This window comes from Myxocyprinus asiaticus, chromosome 14 (assembly GCF_019703515.2).
Source record: "Myxocyprinus asiaticus isolate MX2 ecotype Aquarium Trade chromosome 14, UBuf_Myxa_2, whole genome shotgun sequence".
In the NCBI taxonomy this organism is placed as follows: Eukaryota; Metazoa; Chordata; class Actinopteri; order Cypriniformes; family Catostomidae; genus Myxocyprinus; species Myxocyprinus asiaticus.
Genome location: NC_059357.1, coordinates 9,639,264 through 9,657,538, shown reverse-complemented (window position 1 = coordinate 9,657,538; position 18,275 = coordinate 9,639,264). Strand labels below are relative to the sequence as shown.

The 18,275-nt window shown below is 35.9% G+C and overlaps 2 protein-coding genes across 2 annotated transcripts; both read left to right on the top strand.

Moving 5' to 3' along the window:
- Positions 1 to 379: 379 nt before the first annotated feature.
- On the top strand, positions 380 to 3,678 carry LOC127451412 (homeobox protein Hox-B10a-like). Its single transcript, XM_051716116.1, has 2 exons — positions 380 to 1,415; positions 2,611 to 3,678. Exons 1-2 carry the CDS (start codon positions 644 to 646, stop codon positions 2,826 to 2,828), a joined length of 990 nt encoding a protein of 329 aa, XP_051572076.1. The 5' UTR covers positions 380 to 643; the 3' UTR covers positions 2,829 to 3,678.
- A 4,494-nt stretch (positions 3,679 to 8,172) lies between these two features.
- On the top strand, positions 8,173 to 12,501 carry LOC127451418 (homeobox protein Hox-B9a). The gene is made up of 2 exons (XM_051716133.1): positions 8,173 to 8,931; positions 11,104 to 12,501. The coding sequence occupies exons 1-2, from the start codon at positions 8,418 to 8,420 to the stop codon at positions 11,337 to 11,339; spliced, it is 750 nt and encodes a 249-aa protein (XP_051572093.1). The 5' UTR covers positions 8,173 to 8,417; the 3' UTR covers positions 11,340 to 12,501.
- The last annotated feature ends 5,774 nt before the right edge of the window (positions 12,502 to 18,275 follow it).

The window sequence follows — 18,275 nt, the reverse complement described above, 5'->3', positions numbered from 1 at the left end:
TACAATGTTTATTGATGGCATTATTACCTTTAAGGCTTAAAGTGTGCGAACAATGTTTCCCTCTTTCTGATATTAATAATAAAGAAATTCACTTTGGTTTCCTGTCAATAATAAAACATAACGTCCATACAGTACAAACATACAAAATACTATACAAATACATACAAATTGTGCTGTAGTGGCTATATGTAATTTGCTTTGTATTTTTGACACAGCAAAAATGCTCTTATTTATATATATATATATATATATATTTCTTAACTTGAAATTCTCTGTCAAATGCATCATAGAAACCGGAGTGCTGAACTTTATATTTGAGTAGCATATAACTTGAAAAGACGGCGACAAGAAAAACTGATAAGGTGTTCGCTTAACTACAATGTTTTGTAATTCTTTAATAAGATTGTATTTAGTGGCTCTTTTTCCCTCAATTACTTTCCCATCATCTGATTTGGTTTTGATTAATAACACGATTTGGGATCGAAGCTTAACTAGGACTTAAGCAGTGCTGCAAGGGGAGGAGCTTGCCCGTGAACCCCAAGTGCTATTGAGTTCGAAGCCGAAGGAAAGGAACGATCATCTTGCTTGTTCAAAAGCCAATTGCAAGGAAACAATTTTGCTTGGCCCAAAATATGCTGCAGCAATGTCATTCTCCAAAAGATCCGTTTTCACACTGTCCGCGGGGAACTTTTCCGATGGCCAAAGTCTGCGTGGGGCATACGGAGGCTCAGGTCTTGACCTGGACTCTCAAGTCCAAAATAGCTGGACCACCACAGCAGGTTCGGCCGCGTTCCAGTCAGTAAACCAGATTCAGACATCCCTGGTCCAAGAAGCCATGGCTCAGTCGTGTCACCAGTTTCTCCACGGAGCTGTGAACTTGGATGGAGCACACTTGAGTTCCTTCCAGGTTCCTCAGGTCACCGCGTGCCCCTTCGACGCTTCAGGTCGAAAAGAGGATCCATCCTATTTTACGCTGGACTCGACAGGGCAAGTCAGGCAGCCTCTCGAATTATCAGCCTTCAGACTAATGAGAGATATGGGCTCTCTGAAAGGCACAGGACCAATTAATGACAACCAGCGTTCAGAACCGTCCTTTTACCCCGGACACAAACACTCGTCACTTAACACCGACACGGACGGCAATCCTGACAATCCTCTGCAGTCTTTCCACTCGCAACGTTTGCACAGCTTGTCTTTTCCCGCGACTTCCTGCTCAGAATCTGACAATACACATGTTACCCATTACTTGGCTCTCGACAGACGTAAATGCCCAAGTCAGTGGAGTGAAAGCAGTCCCAACAGAAACCTCATCACCACACTAAGCATCAGTCCGAAAAGCAGATACGACACAGAACCAAATAATTTCCAGAAAGACTTAACCAGGAGCGATAAAACTCACAAAAAGAAGACACAAGGTGGGTAGACAAGTTTAAATGAGAAAACGGTAGACAAAAGCAAACTTCTCCAAGACAAAATTCGATTTTTTTCTTACAGAAGGCTATTAAAGGGCGTAGCCACGAAAACACAAAGGGAACCAAGGCTGAAAATGAATTTATTGCACGAAATTGCCCTAGAGCCTAGACAGACTAAATTGCACGTCGTTTCTCAGAACATCAAAACAGCGGAAGGCTCCATTGTCATCTCTAAGCAGTAGAGTAATCCAGGTGTGCTATTGCTTTAAGACATGATTTTACTGGTGAGAAACGAAGAAACTCACGTCTAAATGACAGACACATTTTGGGTACTAATCTGGCAGTTTAGTATACATTGACTGAGTAGTCCAAGTGTCGATACTCGAAAAGTTTAGCTGATATATAACGCGGGAGACGAAAGATACCTTTGAAATTTGGGTGTAGACTGATCACAACATTAAAGTAGTTATTTAATTTGTTATATATATATATATATATATATATATATATATATATATATATATATATATATATATATATATATATATATATATATGTGTGTGTGTGTGTGTGTGCGCGCGCGCGTGTGTTTCTCTCTCCATTGTTTCTGAGTGTCTTACATTTGTTTTCTGTTATTATCTCCCAAATTTCAGCAAATCTGCATTATTCGATTTGTTTAGCCCACCGGTGTGCAGCATAAAAAAATAATAATGATAAAATTTAAAAAAATGTGGTAGGCCAAAAACACAATATTTTTAAAACGTAAGATTGAATGTAATTTTTGGAATTTAAGCATAAAAAGTAAATGCTTTTAATCTATAAGATTTTGATATTCACTCATTAAAAAGTAGCTAAGAGCCAATACTTTTTAGGCATTCATCTATTTTTATAAGACAGTTATTTGCTAAATATAAATAATCTACATCACTGTGGATGAGATAATAATTACAACTGAAGTGAAGTAAACATTTGTGTAATTCGTCTTATTCTTTCCCCTCATTTGTTCACCCCCCACCAGCACAGACTTTCTTCACAAACACTGACACACTGCATAGGACTGTCTGTGATGACATTATTTCCTGTCATAAAATGTCGGACACAACCAGGTAATGGCCGCGAGCGTCAAGCTCAGTGGTTATTTGCTCACAATGAAGGGCGACTGTAAAATCCTTGTCTCTCTTTCTCTTTTTATCTGAAGACGTGATTTTAGAAAACGCTGCAAGTGGCTGGCTGTCGACGAAAGCAGGGAGAAAGAAGCGATGTCCTTACAGCAAACACCAAATCTTAGAGCTGGAAAAAGATTTCCTCTTCAACATGTACCTGACTCGCGAGCGCCGCCTGGAGATAAACCGGAGCGTAAATCTCACCGACCGCCAGGTTAAAATCTGGTTCCAGAATCGCAGGATGAAACAGTAAAAAATGACGAGAGAGCATAGCACAAGGGACCCTGGCAACAATTTCACTCTCTAGTATGCTCTGTAAGAGTGCAAGAGAAGGCCGAACTATGCGCACATGTCATTGCAGCCATCATCAGTTTCAAGTGGAATGATGCAACTACCTGTGATGGATTAACGAGAGGAAACATTCAGTCAAATTTTGCTGCGATAAATCAACCAGTGCCTCGCATGAAGAACAGAATATCGTCATAAGAATATACCCTGTTTGGCTATTCAGTGTAAGCTAACCATACTAACACCAGCCTATGAGCATTTTATTTACTGACGTAGCCTAATTTAAGTTCTGGCGACGCTTTTTAAAGACTTGACATTTTTACATTTTCGATATCTGACCCATATTTTGTCATTATTTGAGGATGATTGTTTACAGGCTATGAGTGTTACAGTGACTGTGGTATATCAGACAGGGCCTATGCTTTTATATTTTAAATAATATATAAATGACATTCTAACATCCCAAGTAAATAATATATCTTAAAGTAAATCAGTTTTCAGAGGAACGAATTTTAAATATGAAATAAGGCAGTAAAGTACATGTATTATTATTTTGAAATGTTGTTTGTTGTCTGGCCTTAATATTGGCGAAGGTTGAACGCACTAACCTACCTTCTCTGACTAATTACTGTATTTGAAAAGAAGTGCGTTTTAAATAAAATATTGTTCTACGTGATAATGTAATGTTTATTCGGTGTAGAACGTGACGACGTTGAAACTATCAGAACTGCCAATGTGAATTACTATAATTATGTCTTATATCTGCAGTATTTGATTTTATGCGAAACGTCTTTTTGTAGTATGTTTGCATTGGATCAAAAGACCTACTTATTTTTTCAATATTGTTTAATACACACAAATACTTGGATGAAGATGTGTTTATTAGGTAAAAAGTGAGATATTCATTTGGTTATTGAAATACAATTTGAATGACAAAACAATGCTACTGTGGTGTGGTTCTCTTAAAAGAGTAATAATAAATTAAACTCTATCAAAAGAAAAGAAGACACATAGCCATACATTATTATGATATTTATTCGTTTATTATTAGCCTATATAGAAATAAAAAGAATTACATCACAGATGCACATTATATTGTCTCAAATTCGTGTAAATGTAAAATTATTCGAAAGTTATTCGTAATTTAAAAATTAAGCTGCAGTCAATCATATTTCCACATCTGGATTTTGTATATCAAAATATTTGTGTGATACTTCAGTTTAAAGACATTAAAACTATTCCACGTTATATTTGGACCGAAGTAAAAAGAAACATCACTGGTGAGAGCTTTCTTAAATACGTGAGACTGTGTTTGTGAACAAAAGTTTGGGAAAGTATGCTAATCTGCCCTGTGATGGATTGCCATTATCATATGAGTCTAAAATGTGTTGTAATGCTATAGGTTTAATTTCAGTGATTTTAAATTGCATGTTGTTTACTTTTTCCACGCTTACTCGTCTCAGTTCCTCTTTTGTCTGAAGGAGAGGCGAGTCTTTGCTTTGGTGAACCGCCATGTTGAGAGCAGACAATCCCCAACCTCATTGGTCAGGCCTCTTCTTATAACGGGGGCAATAGACTCGCCTTTTATTGCCGGCAGGCTGGAGAGAAGCGGAAATGCTTGTGAACTTAAATGACTGATTTCAATATTTTTTCCCCCGCAGTGGGTCAAAAATGATTCATTTAATTTCTTGAGATTTTAACCCTAGTGTCTTCTAATAGGGTTCCTCTCTGAAAGGACATATCACTGAAACATGAGTGTTCATCCGGTTCAGTACTTTTGGACGCTAGGCTACTGGCAGCCATTCAGGATCTTGCCTTTGAACACGGAGACGGCCAAGCTGGTTTGTGATTTAGGTAGTTTCAAGTTGTTGGGCTGGACGTTGAATATCACAGGAACCTGAAACTGCCTGAATTGCTCCAGTAAAACGCACCATTGCCTGATCGAATTAGACTGAGGATACAATGACGACTTTATTCACAGTATTGATTTGATGACAACCTGTTAAATCAACGATCCTTTACAGACAATATTTATTACTTTAGTCAAGACCATTTGTATTACATTTCTTTTTGACAACCTGTTGCACTTAGCTTAACAGATTTTTTTCTCACTAAATATCTTCTAGCATATGTATTTCCTTTATCTCAGTTCACCGATATGTCTTTAATGAACGCTTTGCCACAAGCAGTACTTACCTACTAATATCTGCCCATTCACAACACTGCATTTATTCGACAGCTTTTCCTTAATTGTCACACTGGCCTAATTTACCAGTGAATTGGCAAATATATGCCTACAGCGCCATTTTAAAGCACATTAAGCGGTAGAAATTCCAATATAATTGAAATGCCTCAATTACATATTAGAGTATTTTATAAATATGTATCATACATTTTTCTTGACCATTTAATGCTCATAGAAATATGCTAACCTGTATGCTAATGCTAATATGCTAAGTTCTTCAGTTTGTCAGAGTAAAAACCAATGCTGGTGCGAGTATTTTCATATTTATTTATTTTCATATTTTAATGAAGGCTTTAACATGTCACACGTCACTGTAATCTGCATTGTGAAGTTTTTAACATATCGTTAACGATACAAACATTATTCTACCTCTTCAATACAGAGGGCCGAATAATTTTACTAAATTAATAATAAAAACAAATTTCCATTTACTTGCAAAACTTCACATTTAGGAACGGTAACGTTCATAATTTCTTTTCAAACATAATAAACAAAATCACAGATTGATAATTTGAGAAACATCCGTCGTTCTCGAACATGTGGTGTAAAAAAGTTCACAATTAATGACTATAATTTTCTGTAATATAGACATTTTCATATAAGAAGTGATTATAAAACAGCACGGTCAAAATGAATATTTCTTGTAGGCTAACTTATAAGAGCAACGTTTTAACAGGACGGACTTGGGCCCTTTCTCGGCGTTTTTATGTGCAGTACTTAAGGAATTTGCATTTGATGTTGATTTAAATCATATATTGTGTGGTAAAATCTGCCACTGTTAAAATTAACTACAGTAATCTTATTAATGCCAGTCAATACAATCTTAGCTACAAGCGAATACTGGCTGGTCTGATACTGTGTAGTATTACAGTAAGAAGTTTTATCCTTGAGAATATCTATGTATGAATTATGAGTCCAACTCGATTACGAAATATGTTTGACCCAAGAAGCTATGCCTACCAGTTAAAGGGGAAAATATGTAGTTTGATCTTCCGGTCCACTCCTCTACATTCAATTTAAGAATAAAAATGGTTATGCATGCCCTTTCGGATAGTTATGCAACAGTGTTAATACTAAGACATTGTAAACTTTGCCTTACAGGATTTTTGACAGCTATTTTTGACAGGGATATGATCATCTCCTTTTTGCTGATGTGTTGAGAAGCTGAAGAAATTCCAGGAAAAAATGGTAAATACAGCCAGGGTTTGGACAAGGAGGGTATTGAGCCATGCTCAGCAGAGGACAAGTCTGGTGTTTGCCAAATATTAGGGAGAACCGTTTTAATGTGCTGAGATATATTTTAGTGACCAGCCCTAAAATAATCAGAGCGAGTTGATGTTTTACTTTAATCTGGAATAGATGTAAAATAGATTAAACATGTCTTTGTTTAGGCCACAGGTGTGTCACAGATGCCAAACAACACTCACAACACAATGAGTGAAACTGCTTTTTTAAGGCAATATTCGCATTGTTTTTAAAATGTATATCAGGTCATACACTTTCACTAGGCCTAATGCTTGATAGTATGTGGCATATATAATTCTTCATAGGCCCATGTTATGTGATAAAACATGTCTCACATGAATTACAATGTAGCATTCAATACACATTTTCAGAAATATTTTTTTTCAGTCTCTGTGTGATTCCTATATATATATATATATATATATATATATATGTATATTATTCATAACTTGTAGCAATGCGCCGACGATGTGTTAATTTTAATTCAGTGTATTGTTAAATTCACTTTAAAACTGTGAGGGTTGAATTAACTACAGCCTTGTCCTGATGTCATTTGCATTTTTGTGGTTTTTCTGAGCTATCTCCTTCTATAGTACAACTTATTGCACAAATGTATCTCATTAAGCAACTAGCTCTGTTTATGCATGGTTATGGGTGTGGTTCGCCAAAAAATAAATCAATCAATTCAATGTAGTATTTCTAAAGTCGCCGAGAAATAAGATGGCAACAAGAACACTGTTGCATGAGGAATGGGAAAATTAAAATTGTCTTTTTTTTTTTTTATTTAATTTATTAATTTATTTTTATTTTTTTGTCAATGGACAAACAGTAGCTATCTGTAATGGTTTAGAAAATAATATATATACATTGTTATTGGTTCTGTTGCTGAGGCACAACGGCACCATAACCTTGATTCAATATCAAATTCTGTAGGGGTAAAATATTTCTTAAGAATGGCCAGGATGGACAGCGAATGCTAAAACCCATCGCATTATATTGATGGGCTAACATTTACTTTTTTCCAGTCGTATTTCAAAATTTCTACTGCAAAGAGCCGCACGCAGAATGGACTATTGTGTATTTTAATAAAGCAATAGAGTAAAAAAGAACAAATCTTGTTTATTGTGTGTGTGTGTGTGTGTGTGTGTGTGTGTGTGTGTGTGTGTGTGAGTGAGTGAGAGAGAGAGAGAGAGAGAGAGAGAATGTGTGTGTGTGTGTGTGTGTGTGTGTGTGTGTCTGTATGTTTGTGAGTGTGAAGTAAGCGCTTGGGTGGAATATTACAGCGGAGTCGTTCACGGTCCTCGCCACAGGCAGTATATCAAGCCAATAAAAATCAAAGCTCCCTGATGTAGTATTTTATTATAGTATTAAAGAACCAAAAAAGTTCAAGTAGTTTCTTCCATAAATACAAGGGGATTGTCGCACGGTGGTGTTTAAAACCCTCGTTAAGAAAAAATTACTGTTAATTTTCCAGTAAAGCTGTTCATTATCGCAACGTATTCCTGCTAAGAAGGAAGACACTTGCCTACATGGGGGTTTAGAAGTTTAAGCACGTGGGAGTATAAAATAATTTAGAAAAAATAAAATAATAATAAGATAAGATGGTTGGGGCAACTTTACAAGCGCACACAAGCACAGAATTTTTTTTCTCTCACTTATTTGTAGCCCATTGCCCCGCATATGCATTTTAATACATGTCAAAACGTTTCATAATTTAAGTTGACATTTTCCCGACTGCTTGTAGGTATCTGAAGATATATGGACACACTCCCATTTTGCATATTGCATAAACAACACAATTTATTTAGAAGGGAAACAGAGAAAGCGCAAGAGGAGGAGAGCTCCGTACAGCCTCTTGGCGGATTGATTTACACCCCATTGACTCTTTATCAGGCTCGCGAAAAAAGTCTGACCAATCACTTTACTCGGAGCGCACACCATAGAAGCCCGGCTCTACTTTGTTGGCGAGCGAGTAGAGAGGAGTACCGTAAAGAGGGGAGTAAAACACATTTCTAGGGTACATGTTTTCCCTTCAATGAACAGTACGTTATATAATGTCCGAGAATGTCCATTTCTGGAACTCTAAGCAACTACTATGTCGATTCTATCATAAGTCATGAAGGAGAAGATCCAAACACGTCTCGCTTCTCCAATGTACAGTACTCCAGCGCTAGACAGCCGGGACCCGGCGAGCATCCCGAGTTTCCCTCTTGTAGCTTCCAGCCCAAGCCTACTGTGTTTAGTTCTTCATGGAGCCCATTCAGTTCCCACGCGTCCAATGGCTTGCCAGCGGTTTACCATCCCTACATACCGACGCAGCCCGTGCCTTCCACGGATACCCGATACATCCGCACATGGCTCGACTGTGCCCCAAGAGCAGAGCCACTGCCTGGGCAAGGACAGGTCAAGATGGAGCCGCTACTGGGACATCTCGGAGAACCACCGAAACTCGGTGGGCAGCATGAGTTCATCTTGGAATCCTCTACAGCACGGGAGATGAATTCTGGTCACAGCGCCGGAATCGAAGACAATAAGGACACATGCGAAGGTAGCGAAGACAAAGAGGGACCGGATCAAAGTAAGTTATAAAACTAGGAAGTGAACACTGTAAAGCTTTTAATGCTGTCATAAAACTTAAACAAAGCAATGGAGAACCACAGACACCTCTGGAAGCCAAGTATGTTCATGTTGCACTCCGAATGTAGATTCTCTTTGTGTTGTCATCGAATTAAAAAAAAATGTAAAAAAAATTGTATATATAAATTGTCAATGCTTTTGATCTTATAGCCGTGATCTTGTTGCGAACTGTTTTGCTTTGCTCTGTTTTCGAATAATGCAGATTTTTCACACTTTGTGAAACAGGCTAATCCTTCAGTCTTCTTTATTTCATTTTGTGGGAAAGTAACTTTTGGTTTATTCTTATTTTTTCTCTTCCTATCTCTGTCAAAGCGTCGTTATGTGTGCATCAGTGCACTTTAGTGCACCCGCCAGTTTTAGGTCGGCATTATTACAGCTTTTTTTTTTTTTTTTTACCCCAATAACTCCCCAAAACGTAACTGAATTACAGCTTTGTGTAAAATAATCTTCTAATTTTTAACATGAGCTCTCTTGGCTAGGTGTAGTATTTGAAAGTTTCATCGGATTTCAGTTAATCATTTTTTTTATAGACAAACATTTCTTTAATAATTTGTTTTTAATAACTGTTTTATGAAATCTAACTACGCGGAAATAAATATATGTTCTAATTACATAATATGACCGTTAAGACCGGGTATGACTTGAACTACTACAAAATAAATCTTAGTTATGCCTAGGTATATAAAAAAATAGATACATGACTGGTTGGGAGTTTGCTTTTTTCTCGAACTCTCTCAGCACTACTGCACTGCCACGAGAGAGTAGGTTTGAATTGTTGCATTGAATATCTATCATAATATCTATATAATCATTTTAGCTCACAACCAACAGAGACCCATGGTACTAGCCATGGATTATTCACTTGACTAACGCAATGTAAAATAATGGAATAGTGCACAACAGAAATCCACAATTCACTACCCCGGGAGGCATTCCAGAATCAACTGTAGGCAAAGGCAATGATGTTGGGAGTTTCACGTCCCGCTTTGTGCTCATTGCTGCCTATGAGAAGGAAAAAAGTTACAGCCCCCGAGTTTATTAAGCTATCAGAGGAGCCAACATCCCCATTATTCATATGTGAGCTCCTTGGGACATATAAACATTCCTAATGTGAGACGCACATTTTAGAAAATATTTATTTCATATTACCTGGCCAAATGCCCATAAATAAAATTATAAACATTGAGTAATTTGGGCATTTTGAATCATTTTATTTATGGAAGGTTGATTTACAGCTAAGGTACATATGTGGGGCATGAAGCGATAGAGTATCTACGCATGGAATGCGAAATTTGTAAATAATTAGAAATATTTAAATATTTAGAATTCCTTAAATGAAATGCTCCACTTTCAAACTGTTTGAGCAATTGAGATATAGTACGGAGCTATATGCAAATGTTGAAAACATTACACTATACCAAGCCTCCCTCATCGTCACTGAACTGGAACAGTTATGGAGGTATTCACATGTGACATTAATTTCTTCACTATACACCATGTATCTCGAAAATTCAACTTCTCAATGTGCATAATCCCAAAGGCACACAATGAAAATATTTTAGACTCCCATCTGCATTCCCGACCAAACCACTGAGGGAGAAGACGCCTAGTTAGAGATGTTCTTCCTCCATAATTCACCCCACATTTCTCCCTTAAAAGGAGACAATCGTATTTCACGTGTGACCGCATTTTACACTGCATTGCAGTTTGTTAAACTCTTCTTTCATTTTGAAAATGCAACCTGTTTTTGTTTCTTCCAGTCGTTTTCTTATTTATTTGAAAGAAAGAAATAAGAATCAAACAAATGCTACTACAGCTACTACAGCTCTCTAATAACTGGAAGGGTCTGGTACAGCATAAACATAGAAATTATTATATTAAGTATCTTAAGATAATGCTTTGAAATAACATTGCTTTCTGTGCTTTTCAGAAATCAATGTGTTGGTATTCAGTTATTTGGAAGTGAGTGCACACTTAGGCCCTTTGCTTTCATTTTTGTGGCCTTCGTAAAGGCTGGGACTTTGAGTGCCTTGTGAACATGTGTTTCATGTTAAAATCTGTAATCTGTACTGCCGTTATGATCTATATTGCTTGTTTTTGACTTCATTTGCAGACGACCCATCGGCCAACTGGTTGCACGCTCGATCATCCCGGAAAAAACGATGTCCATACACTAAATATCAGACCCTGGAGCTTGAGAAGGAATTTTTGTTCAATATGTACCTCACCCGGGACCGGAGACACGAGGTAGCTCGCCTGCTGAACTTGACAGAGCGACAAGTAAAAATTTGGTTCCAGAACCGAAGGATGAAAATGAAGAAAATGAATAAGGACCAGCCCAAAGAATGATAACGCAGACTCATGCCTGGTTTTTACAAAGAGCCTGTTAAATCTGGAAGCTGATGCAAGAGATTTTTAATTAATAAAAAAGAACACACACACACACACACACACACACACACACACACACACACACACACACACACACACACACACACACACACACACACACGTTGGTGCAGTTATCATTACGAGGACTCTCCACAGACATAATGATTTTTTATACTGTACGAACTATAGATTTTATCCCCTAACACTACCCCTAAACCTAACCCTCACAAAAAACTTTCTGCATTTTTACATTTTCAATAAAACATCGTTTAGTATGTTTTTTTAAGCGATTTGAATTATGGGGACACTAGAAATGTCCTCATGAACCACGTTTATAGCATAATACCCTTGTAATAACCAGTATGTAACCTAAAAGAATGTCCTCGTAAACCACCCACACACATACAGGTTTGTTTCACTTTATAAGTGAGGGCATCTAATAGACTACCACTGATTTCATAGCAGACTAATGCTATTTTCTATCCCCTAACCCTAATCCTAACCCTAAACCTACACATCAGTAGATTTAAAGCTAAACATGATTTGGCCGTTTTTATGAGCCTTTACTAGTGAGGATCACCTAAAATGTCATCACTAGTGGGTTTTCAACAAGTTTCTCTGTATTAGTGAGGGCATTTTAAAAAATGTGGCACTAACAAATATATTGAAACCTGTACACACACACACACACACACACACACACACACACACACACACACACACACACACACACACACACACACACACACACACACAGCTATCATTATGAGGATTCTCCATAGACATAATGATTTTTATACTGTACGAACTATAGATTCTATCCCCTAACCCTACCCCTAAACCTAACCCTCACAAAAAACTTTCTGCATTTTCAAAAACAAACAAACAAACAAACAAACAAACAAACAAAAAAAAACATCGTTTAGTATGTTTTTTTTAAGCGATTTTAATTATGGGGACACTAGAAATGTCCTCATAAACCACATTTATAGCATAAAACCTTTGTCATTACCAGTTTGTAACCTAAAAAAAGTCCTCGTAAACCACTTAAACCTGCCCACACACACACACACACACACACACACACCCACCCACCCACCCACACACACACACACACACACACATACCACTTTGCGTATGAACTGACAGCATTAAACAGACTGTAAAGAAGAGGTGAGATGACGCAGAGGATGGCGAAAACTTCTTGCTATATCTCCCTTGAAAGCTACTTTTATTACATTTTATGACTTGTGTGAAAGAAACGAACACTTCATCAGGATAAAAACAGGTGATAAGGAACTGGTATCACCAGGTCACGAGCAACTGAACATATTGTGCTTTTTTTAAGTTGTTCTTTCTGATCTTGCATTCCTTGTTCATCATTTCTGTTATAAAAGCAGATAGAAAATGTATCTAGCAAAAACATAAGCCTCATTCAAAATACAAGACATCTTATCTATTCAAACGTTCACGCGGAATCTTATCGACCAGAGCTCTGTTTACAAAATGATGATGATGATGATGATGATGATGATGATGATGATGATTAAGAGAGAATTGAAACAGTCTTTCTCTTTTGGTTTTCAAAGAAAATTTAAGGTTTCTTTTGACATTTGCTTGTGCGCAAAGACTTAATGTAGCCTTTTTTACATCTTTTCGTTGGTTTTTCTTCAAAAAAGCAAAGTCTGCCATAAGATATTTCTTTATTTTAACAATAGCCTGGGTATTCTTTCGTTTTGTTTACAATTATGAATTATTTAAATGCATAAATACGTTTATGGCAAATATCTCAAAATAATGCTTGTTTAAAATATGTCTTAAACAATGGTTTCTCGGATTAATACATAACGGAGAGCAAAAAACTTGTATCAGACTCCAGATTCGGAGTGAACTATATTTGTAGTGGGAATTCAGTCGTGCTTAAATGTATAACAACCTTTAATAATTCGGCCGCGTTGTGAATTCATTTGTTTACATAAATCTGCGCATGCTTCGTATAGTGTAGTTTTCTTATGTACGTGTTATCGAAAAAGCTAGTATTAATTCAAAGCTGTTTTATGTGTGGTACTAGGATTGTCATTTTAATTTATTGTAAATACATTAATTGCTTTGTTTCTTTTAAATGTGTTTTATATGTTGTAATATATATATATATATATATATATATATATATATATATATATATATATATATATATATATATATTAAATGTCATATACTTGAAAGAGGAAATAGAAGTAATCTTTAGCGTTTAAATTTGTTTTCACGTTTTATATATGTCCAGAATTCGTTATTGTTTTTTGTACTGTCAGTGATGATTTTTGTATTTCCTCGTCCCTCCTTATTGATTTGTATGTTAAGAGAAATTTTAACACTTTGTGGTTTGACTTTACTTTGAATACGAGCGTGGTTATCTTCAAATCTTCATCTTTGACAAAACCTACGCCTGCTATTCTCTACTCTCTCTCTAATGTCTCTCTCTCTCTCTCTCTCTCACACACACACACACACACACACACACACACACAGAGAGAGAGAGAGAGAGAGAGAGAGGGAGAGAGAGAGAGTCTTATTTTTCTAACACAGCGTTTTGTTGTTGTGGCCTCTGTACATTTCATGTAAGTCAAAGAAAAAAAAAATCTCAATAGTTTTTGAACACTACTGCTTCGTTTCATTTTATGTTTCTGTTTTGTTGTTGTTAATCTGTGCTATTGCACGGCTGATGCTGGACTCAAATTAAAAGTTTACATAGATCACGCCTTCAGGTCTTGTCATTTCTACGGACACAATTAATATTCAGGTTTGCAAAGCATACACTAATACAAAATAAATAAACTTCTATCACCATCTTTCGAAATTAGTGCACAGCCCGTTTTATCACTGCAAAAAGAAAAAATTCTATTGAAATCTAGATTTCATTCTGTTAAATGCACCTGGCTCAGAATGGTATGTGTATTTGTTAATTATTAATTAGCAAGATCCATGAACACTCGTGGTTTCTGTTGAAATGAAGATCGCTACTGCATTGTCTTGGAAATATCTGGAAAAAATCTGGTTTTCTTATTTGTGTTCAAGTTCGGTGGTTTAAAGGTATGACAAAAATGTTGACAAAAAGCTTAATTGGCATCCTCGTCAATAGTTGCCCTTAATGTTTCTGTTGTAATCTTTATCTCGACCTCTTAAGGCATTTTTGCGTTGTGCTGGAGTAAACGATACACTGCAGTACTCTAGTTCCATGTTTATTACATTTTATAATGAGATGCATGTGTTGTAAATATGTTATCGTGTGCTCGAGCATTCATCTTCAATCGGAATAAATGAACTTGCAGATCATATGTGGACAAAAGCATTACTGGAATAACCATGACTCGTATTTGCTTTGGCTCGCTGCTTAACGCATTCTTTTATTACCCGATGATAGTAGTTATATTTTTGTTATATTCGGCTATACCGCATTCTCCAGATGCAAAATGTGTCAAAAATCAAGAAGGTTATTTTGCCGGTAGAGGCCATGCATAATAAATTATGCAAACTAAAAGGGTTAAGGGAGGTCTGTGTTTCAGACTGGGGGTTCAGGTTTTAGACTATCAAAGAAGATTTAAAACCCGAGGCCTATACTGTTAACACAGAACATCCTCAATAACTCTTGCAGACTAATAACTGTGAAAAGAGTCAAGAGCAATGTGATGGTAGGCTAAATATAGTCATATCGCGATTTGCGTACTCAATCCATCAATATCTTCAATTATTTTGTTGTAAAATAATGTTCATTAATCAACTCATAAAGGTAATTAAAATGTACATTTGACGCAGTCATTGAAGAATGAATTAAGGCAGCTTTAAAAAGATCTGCATACAACAGGCGGTTACGATTAAATGTTTTTGAAGACACTGCCAGTTGTCCTGGCTCACAGATGTGTTCATGAATGGCAAATATATACTTATTAATTCAGCATAAGTCTGTTTTAGTAATTCTAGGGTTGAGGAGATATTTTGAGTCTAGTCGCATCACTCATTAACGCCCATTATTTGGGTGTTTTGAAAGGAAACAAACTGCAGAAAGGATGTGCGCTCTATGTTCGGAGGAAATGGGAAGTCGACTGTCATAAAAAAGAGAAAGAAATTCAATGTGGTGTGCCGCAATAAAATAATATGACTGTAATAAAACTTTATAGGGTATACATTTCTGAAGGTTAAGAACTAAATGGTTGTAAAGCAAACACTACGTGGAAAAGGAAAAGAAAAGGGAAACACGTTTCAAGTAGGCCTACAAAATAACGGTAAGGCAGAGAATTTTGCAAAGGCCCATACACGGTACTGGCATTAGCATGTTTTTTTCTCCCCTTGTCTTGCATTTGTCATTTTATTGTGCACAACGTTTGCTTTTCAGCAGTCCAGATTCCTTGCAGAGTAGGGGGTCGAGATCTGGACTTCCACATGAGAGCCCTGAGTCCAGTTCTCTCGACACCCAACCTTTGTTCCATTTCCGAACGCACCACAGACCTTATAGCAGGCTATAAAATGACACAAAAGGATTTCTGGCGAGACGTCTGGATGACCAACCTTAATTTGTTTACAACCTTTTGGGATTTCGCTATTCTGTGGGTACACATCCGATTGTGTCTTGGTGACATCTGATACAATAAACGATTGCTAAAGAACAATATTTAATTCCACAAAATAACAGTTCTTTCCATTACATTCTCCAACTGCATTCCCTAAAAGCACAGCTAGGTGTTCAGCTTTAATTGTCAACATGGAAAATGCAGAAGTATTAGTTGCTGAATTGTTGATCCATGTCGTATAAAAACATATAAAGAATTTTTCTATGATGTGTGGAAACGCACAGGTTTGTTGCTTCAGTGACCAGTAAAATAATTACCTGCATTATTATTTGTGCTACAAACACAAACTAAGATTTCGAAATGAAAAATATAATTCTAAATTACAGATTTAAAAAAGTAAAATGACAAAAAATAAAACAATTATTTAAAAAAATCAAGAAATTTTAATCAATTAGAAATTAAGAAATTTTAATTTTAAGCCCCGTGAGCAATTAATTAATTAATCTTTCTTTCTTTCTTTCTTTCTTTCTTTCTTTCTTAGAAATAGTAGTAGTAGTAGAAGTAGTAGTAGTAGCAGCAGCAGCAGTATTTTAGTTGTTGATAATTAATAGTAATATTAGTTGTTCATAAAAGAAATTAGAGGAGTGCAACCCAAATAAAGAATATAACATCTCATGCACGGACGGAATATGTTAGCCATATCTGAGCCTCATTCCAAATATAAAACTAATGCAGTTCGTGAATGGAATATTAAAATAAGAATTCTTTCTTTTCTTTCTTTCTTTCTTTCTTTCTTTCTTTCTCTTCGAAAGAAAAATAATTAAAAAATCTACTCAAGACTAAATCTTATATGGCTCCGTTTAAATTTATTCCTTGTTATAGATAATTAAAATAAGTACTTTACATCATTGAATTTGCACTTACTGAGCGGTTAATTCGCTCATTCTGCTTTTATGTATGTTGTTTATAGAACCATTAGCTTTTGAACTTCCGTCTCATTACAGATGTAACACACAATTGCCGCTTGATGGCAATGTTGTTCCATCCAAAAGAGACTTGTTGGCGATATTTCCCTCCCTCAAACCGGAAATCACTTGAACCAAAACATTTGCAGACATGTGCTGTTACACTTGACTAAAGGAAGGCTTACACAATTTCCCTGTGTCACACTGGAACTTTTGAATGACTTGAGATCATTCTTTAATCTATGTGATGAATAACCAGAGAAATAGCCTCTGAACATAATAGTTACTAAGTGATGCGGTCTACATTTTAAAATACAAAAACTTCGATATACTTAAACAAGATTTTTCTGGGACAATTCTGTCCTAACATTTTATTTGGTTTAGACTGGACAATGGGGTTTTATTAGGAATTCATGGAGCCAAATTCACAGCCTCAAATTCTTATACATAACCCCAAATTTGAAAGATGTGATGTTTTAATGGTTGATTTCAATGATGCTACTTTATATATAAAAAAATATAAAATCACTACACAAAACTTGTAAAACTTGTTTGGAAAATGTTTTTATTGAGAACAAAACAAACATAAATCTGTTGCATACATGTTGACTATACGGCGTCTGCACTGAAACATTTAAACAACAACTTAATATACTACAAATGACACCATTAATTAACATTTTAGTAGATTCACTTTTTACCCACATATTTATTACATGCAAAGTCGTATTACAGAAAGTTCACAATAGAATCTATCACGCTAAGCATTTTGGCTTTATGTTTACACCAGAAGAATGCTATATTTAACTAATACCGAATCATATACGTTTCGCCGCTCGAACAGAAATTATCCTCAGAGAGTACAACTCTTTGTCCTTGTTAAGAGAGAAAAATATTATAGAAAGATTATTCAGTTTAGGATAAGATTTGCGTGACTGCCACGCTGAAGATTGACCCGTAATACAGAAACATTAACGTTGTGCAAAATCCATGTGTTGAAAAACAAAACACACTCCCTATAGGTAATATGCATCTTAAATAAGATTAGTGATACCGATACTGAATTGATTATATGGAGGAGTTATTTATTTCCAAACCTCTGCAGTAATTTAGACGCATATGAAGATTTAATATAATCACAAGAAACAGCGGCATTAAATCATATGCGTCATATAGTTTGTGTGTGTGTGTGTGTGTTTTGTGTACAATAATTCACTTTATTAGGCAACTTTAAAATAATCAGTGACAAAATAGTTATATTTTTGGAAAACATATAAAACTTTTCCACCAATTTCCCCCAGATTAGAACGAAATTATATTAAGAAATCAATTAAATCTTAGTGGAGTTACAAATCTTTTATTGT

What these genes read in the sequence shown, in the direction of transcription:
- LOC127451412 (XM_051716116.1), top strand. Translation starts at nt 644, where the DNA reads ATGTCATTCTCCAAAAGATCCGTTTTCACACTGTCCGCGGGGAACTTT. An exon ending in TCACAAAAAGAAGACACAAG is followed by an intron (nt 1,416 to 2,610) that starts GTGGGTAGACAA and finishes TTTTATCTGAAG; the next exon opens with ACGTGATTTTAGAAAACGCT.
- LOC127451418 (XM_051716133.1), top strand. Translation starts at nt 8,418, where the DNA reads ATGTCCATTTCTGGAACTCTAAGCAACTACTATGTCGATTCTATCATA. An exon ending in CAAAGAGGGACCGGATCAAA is followed by an intron (nt 8,932 to 11,103) that starts GTAAGTTATAAA and finishes CTTCATTTGCAG; the next exon opens with ACGACCCATCGGCCAACTGG.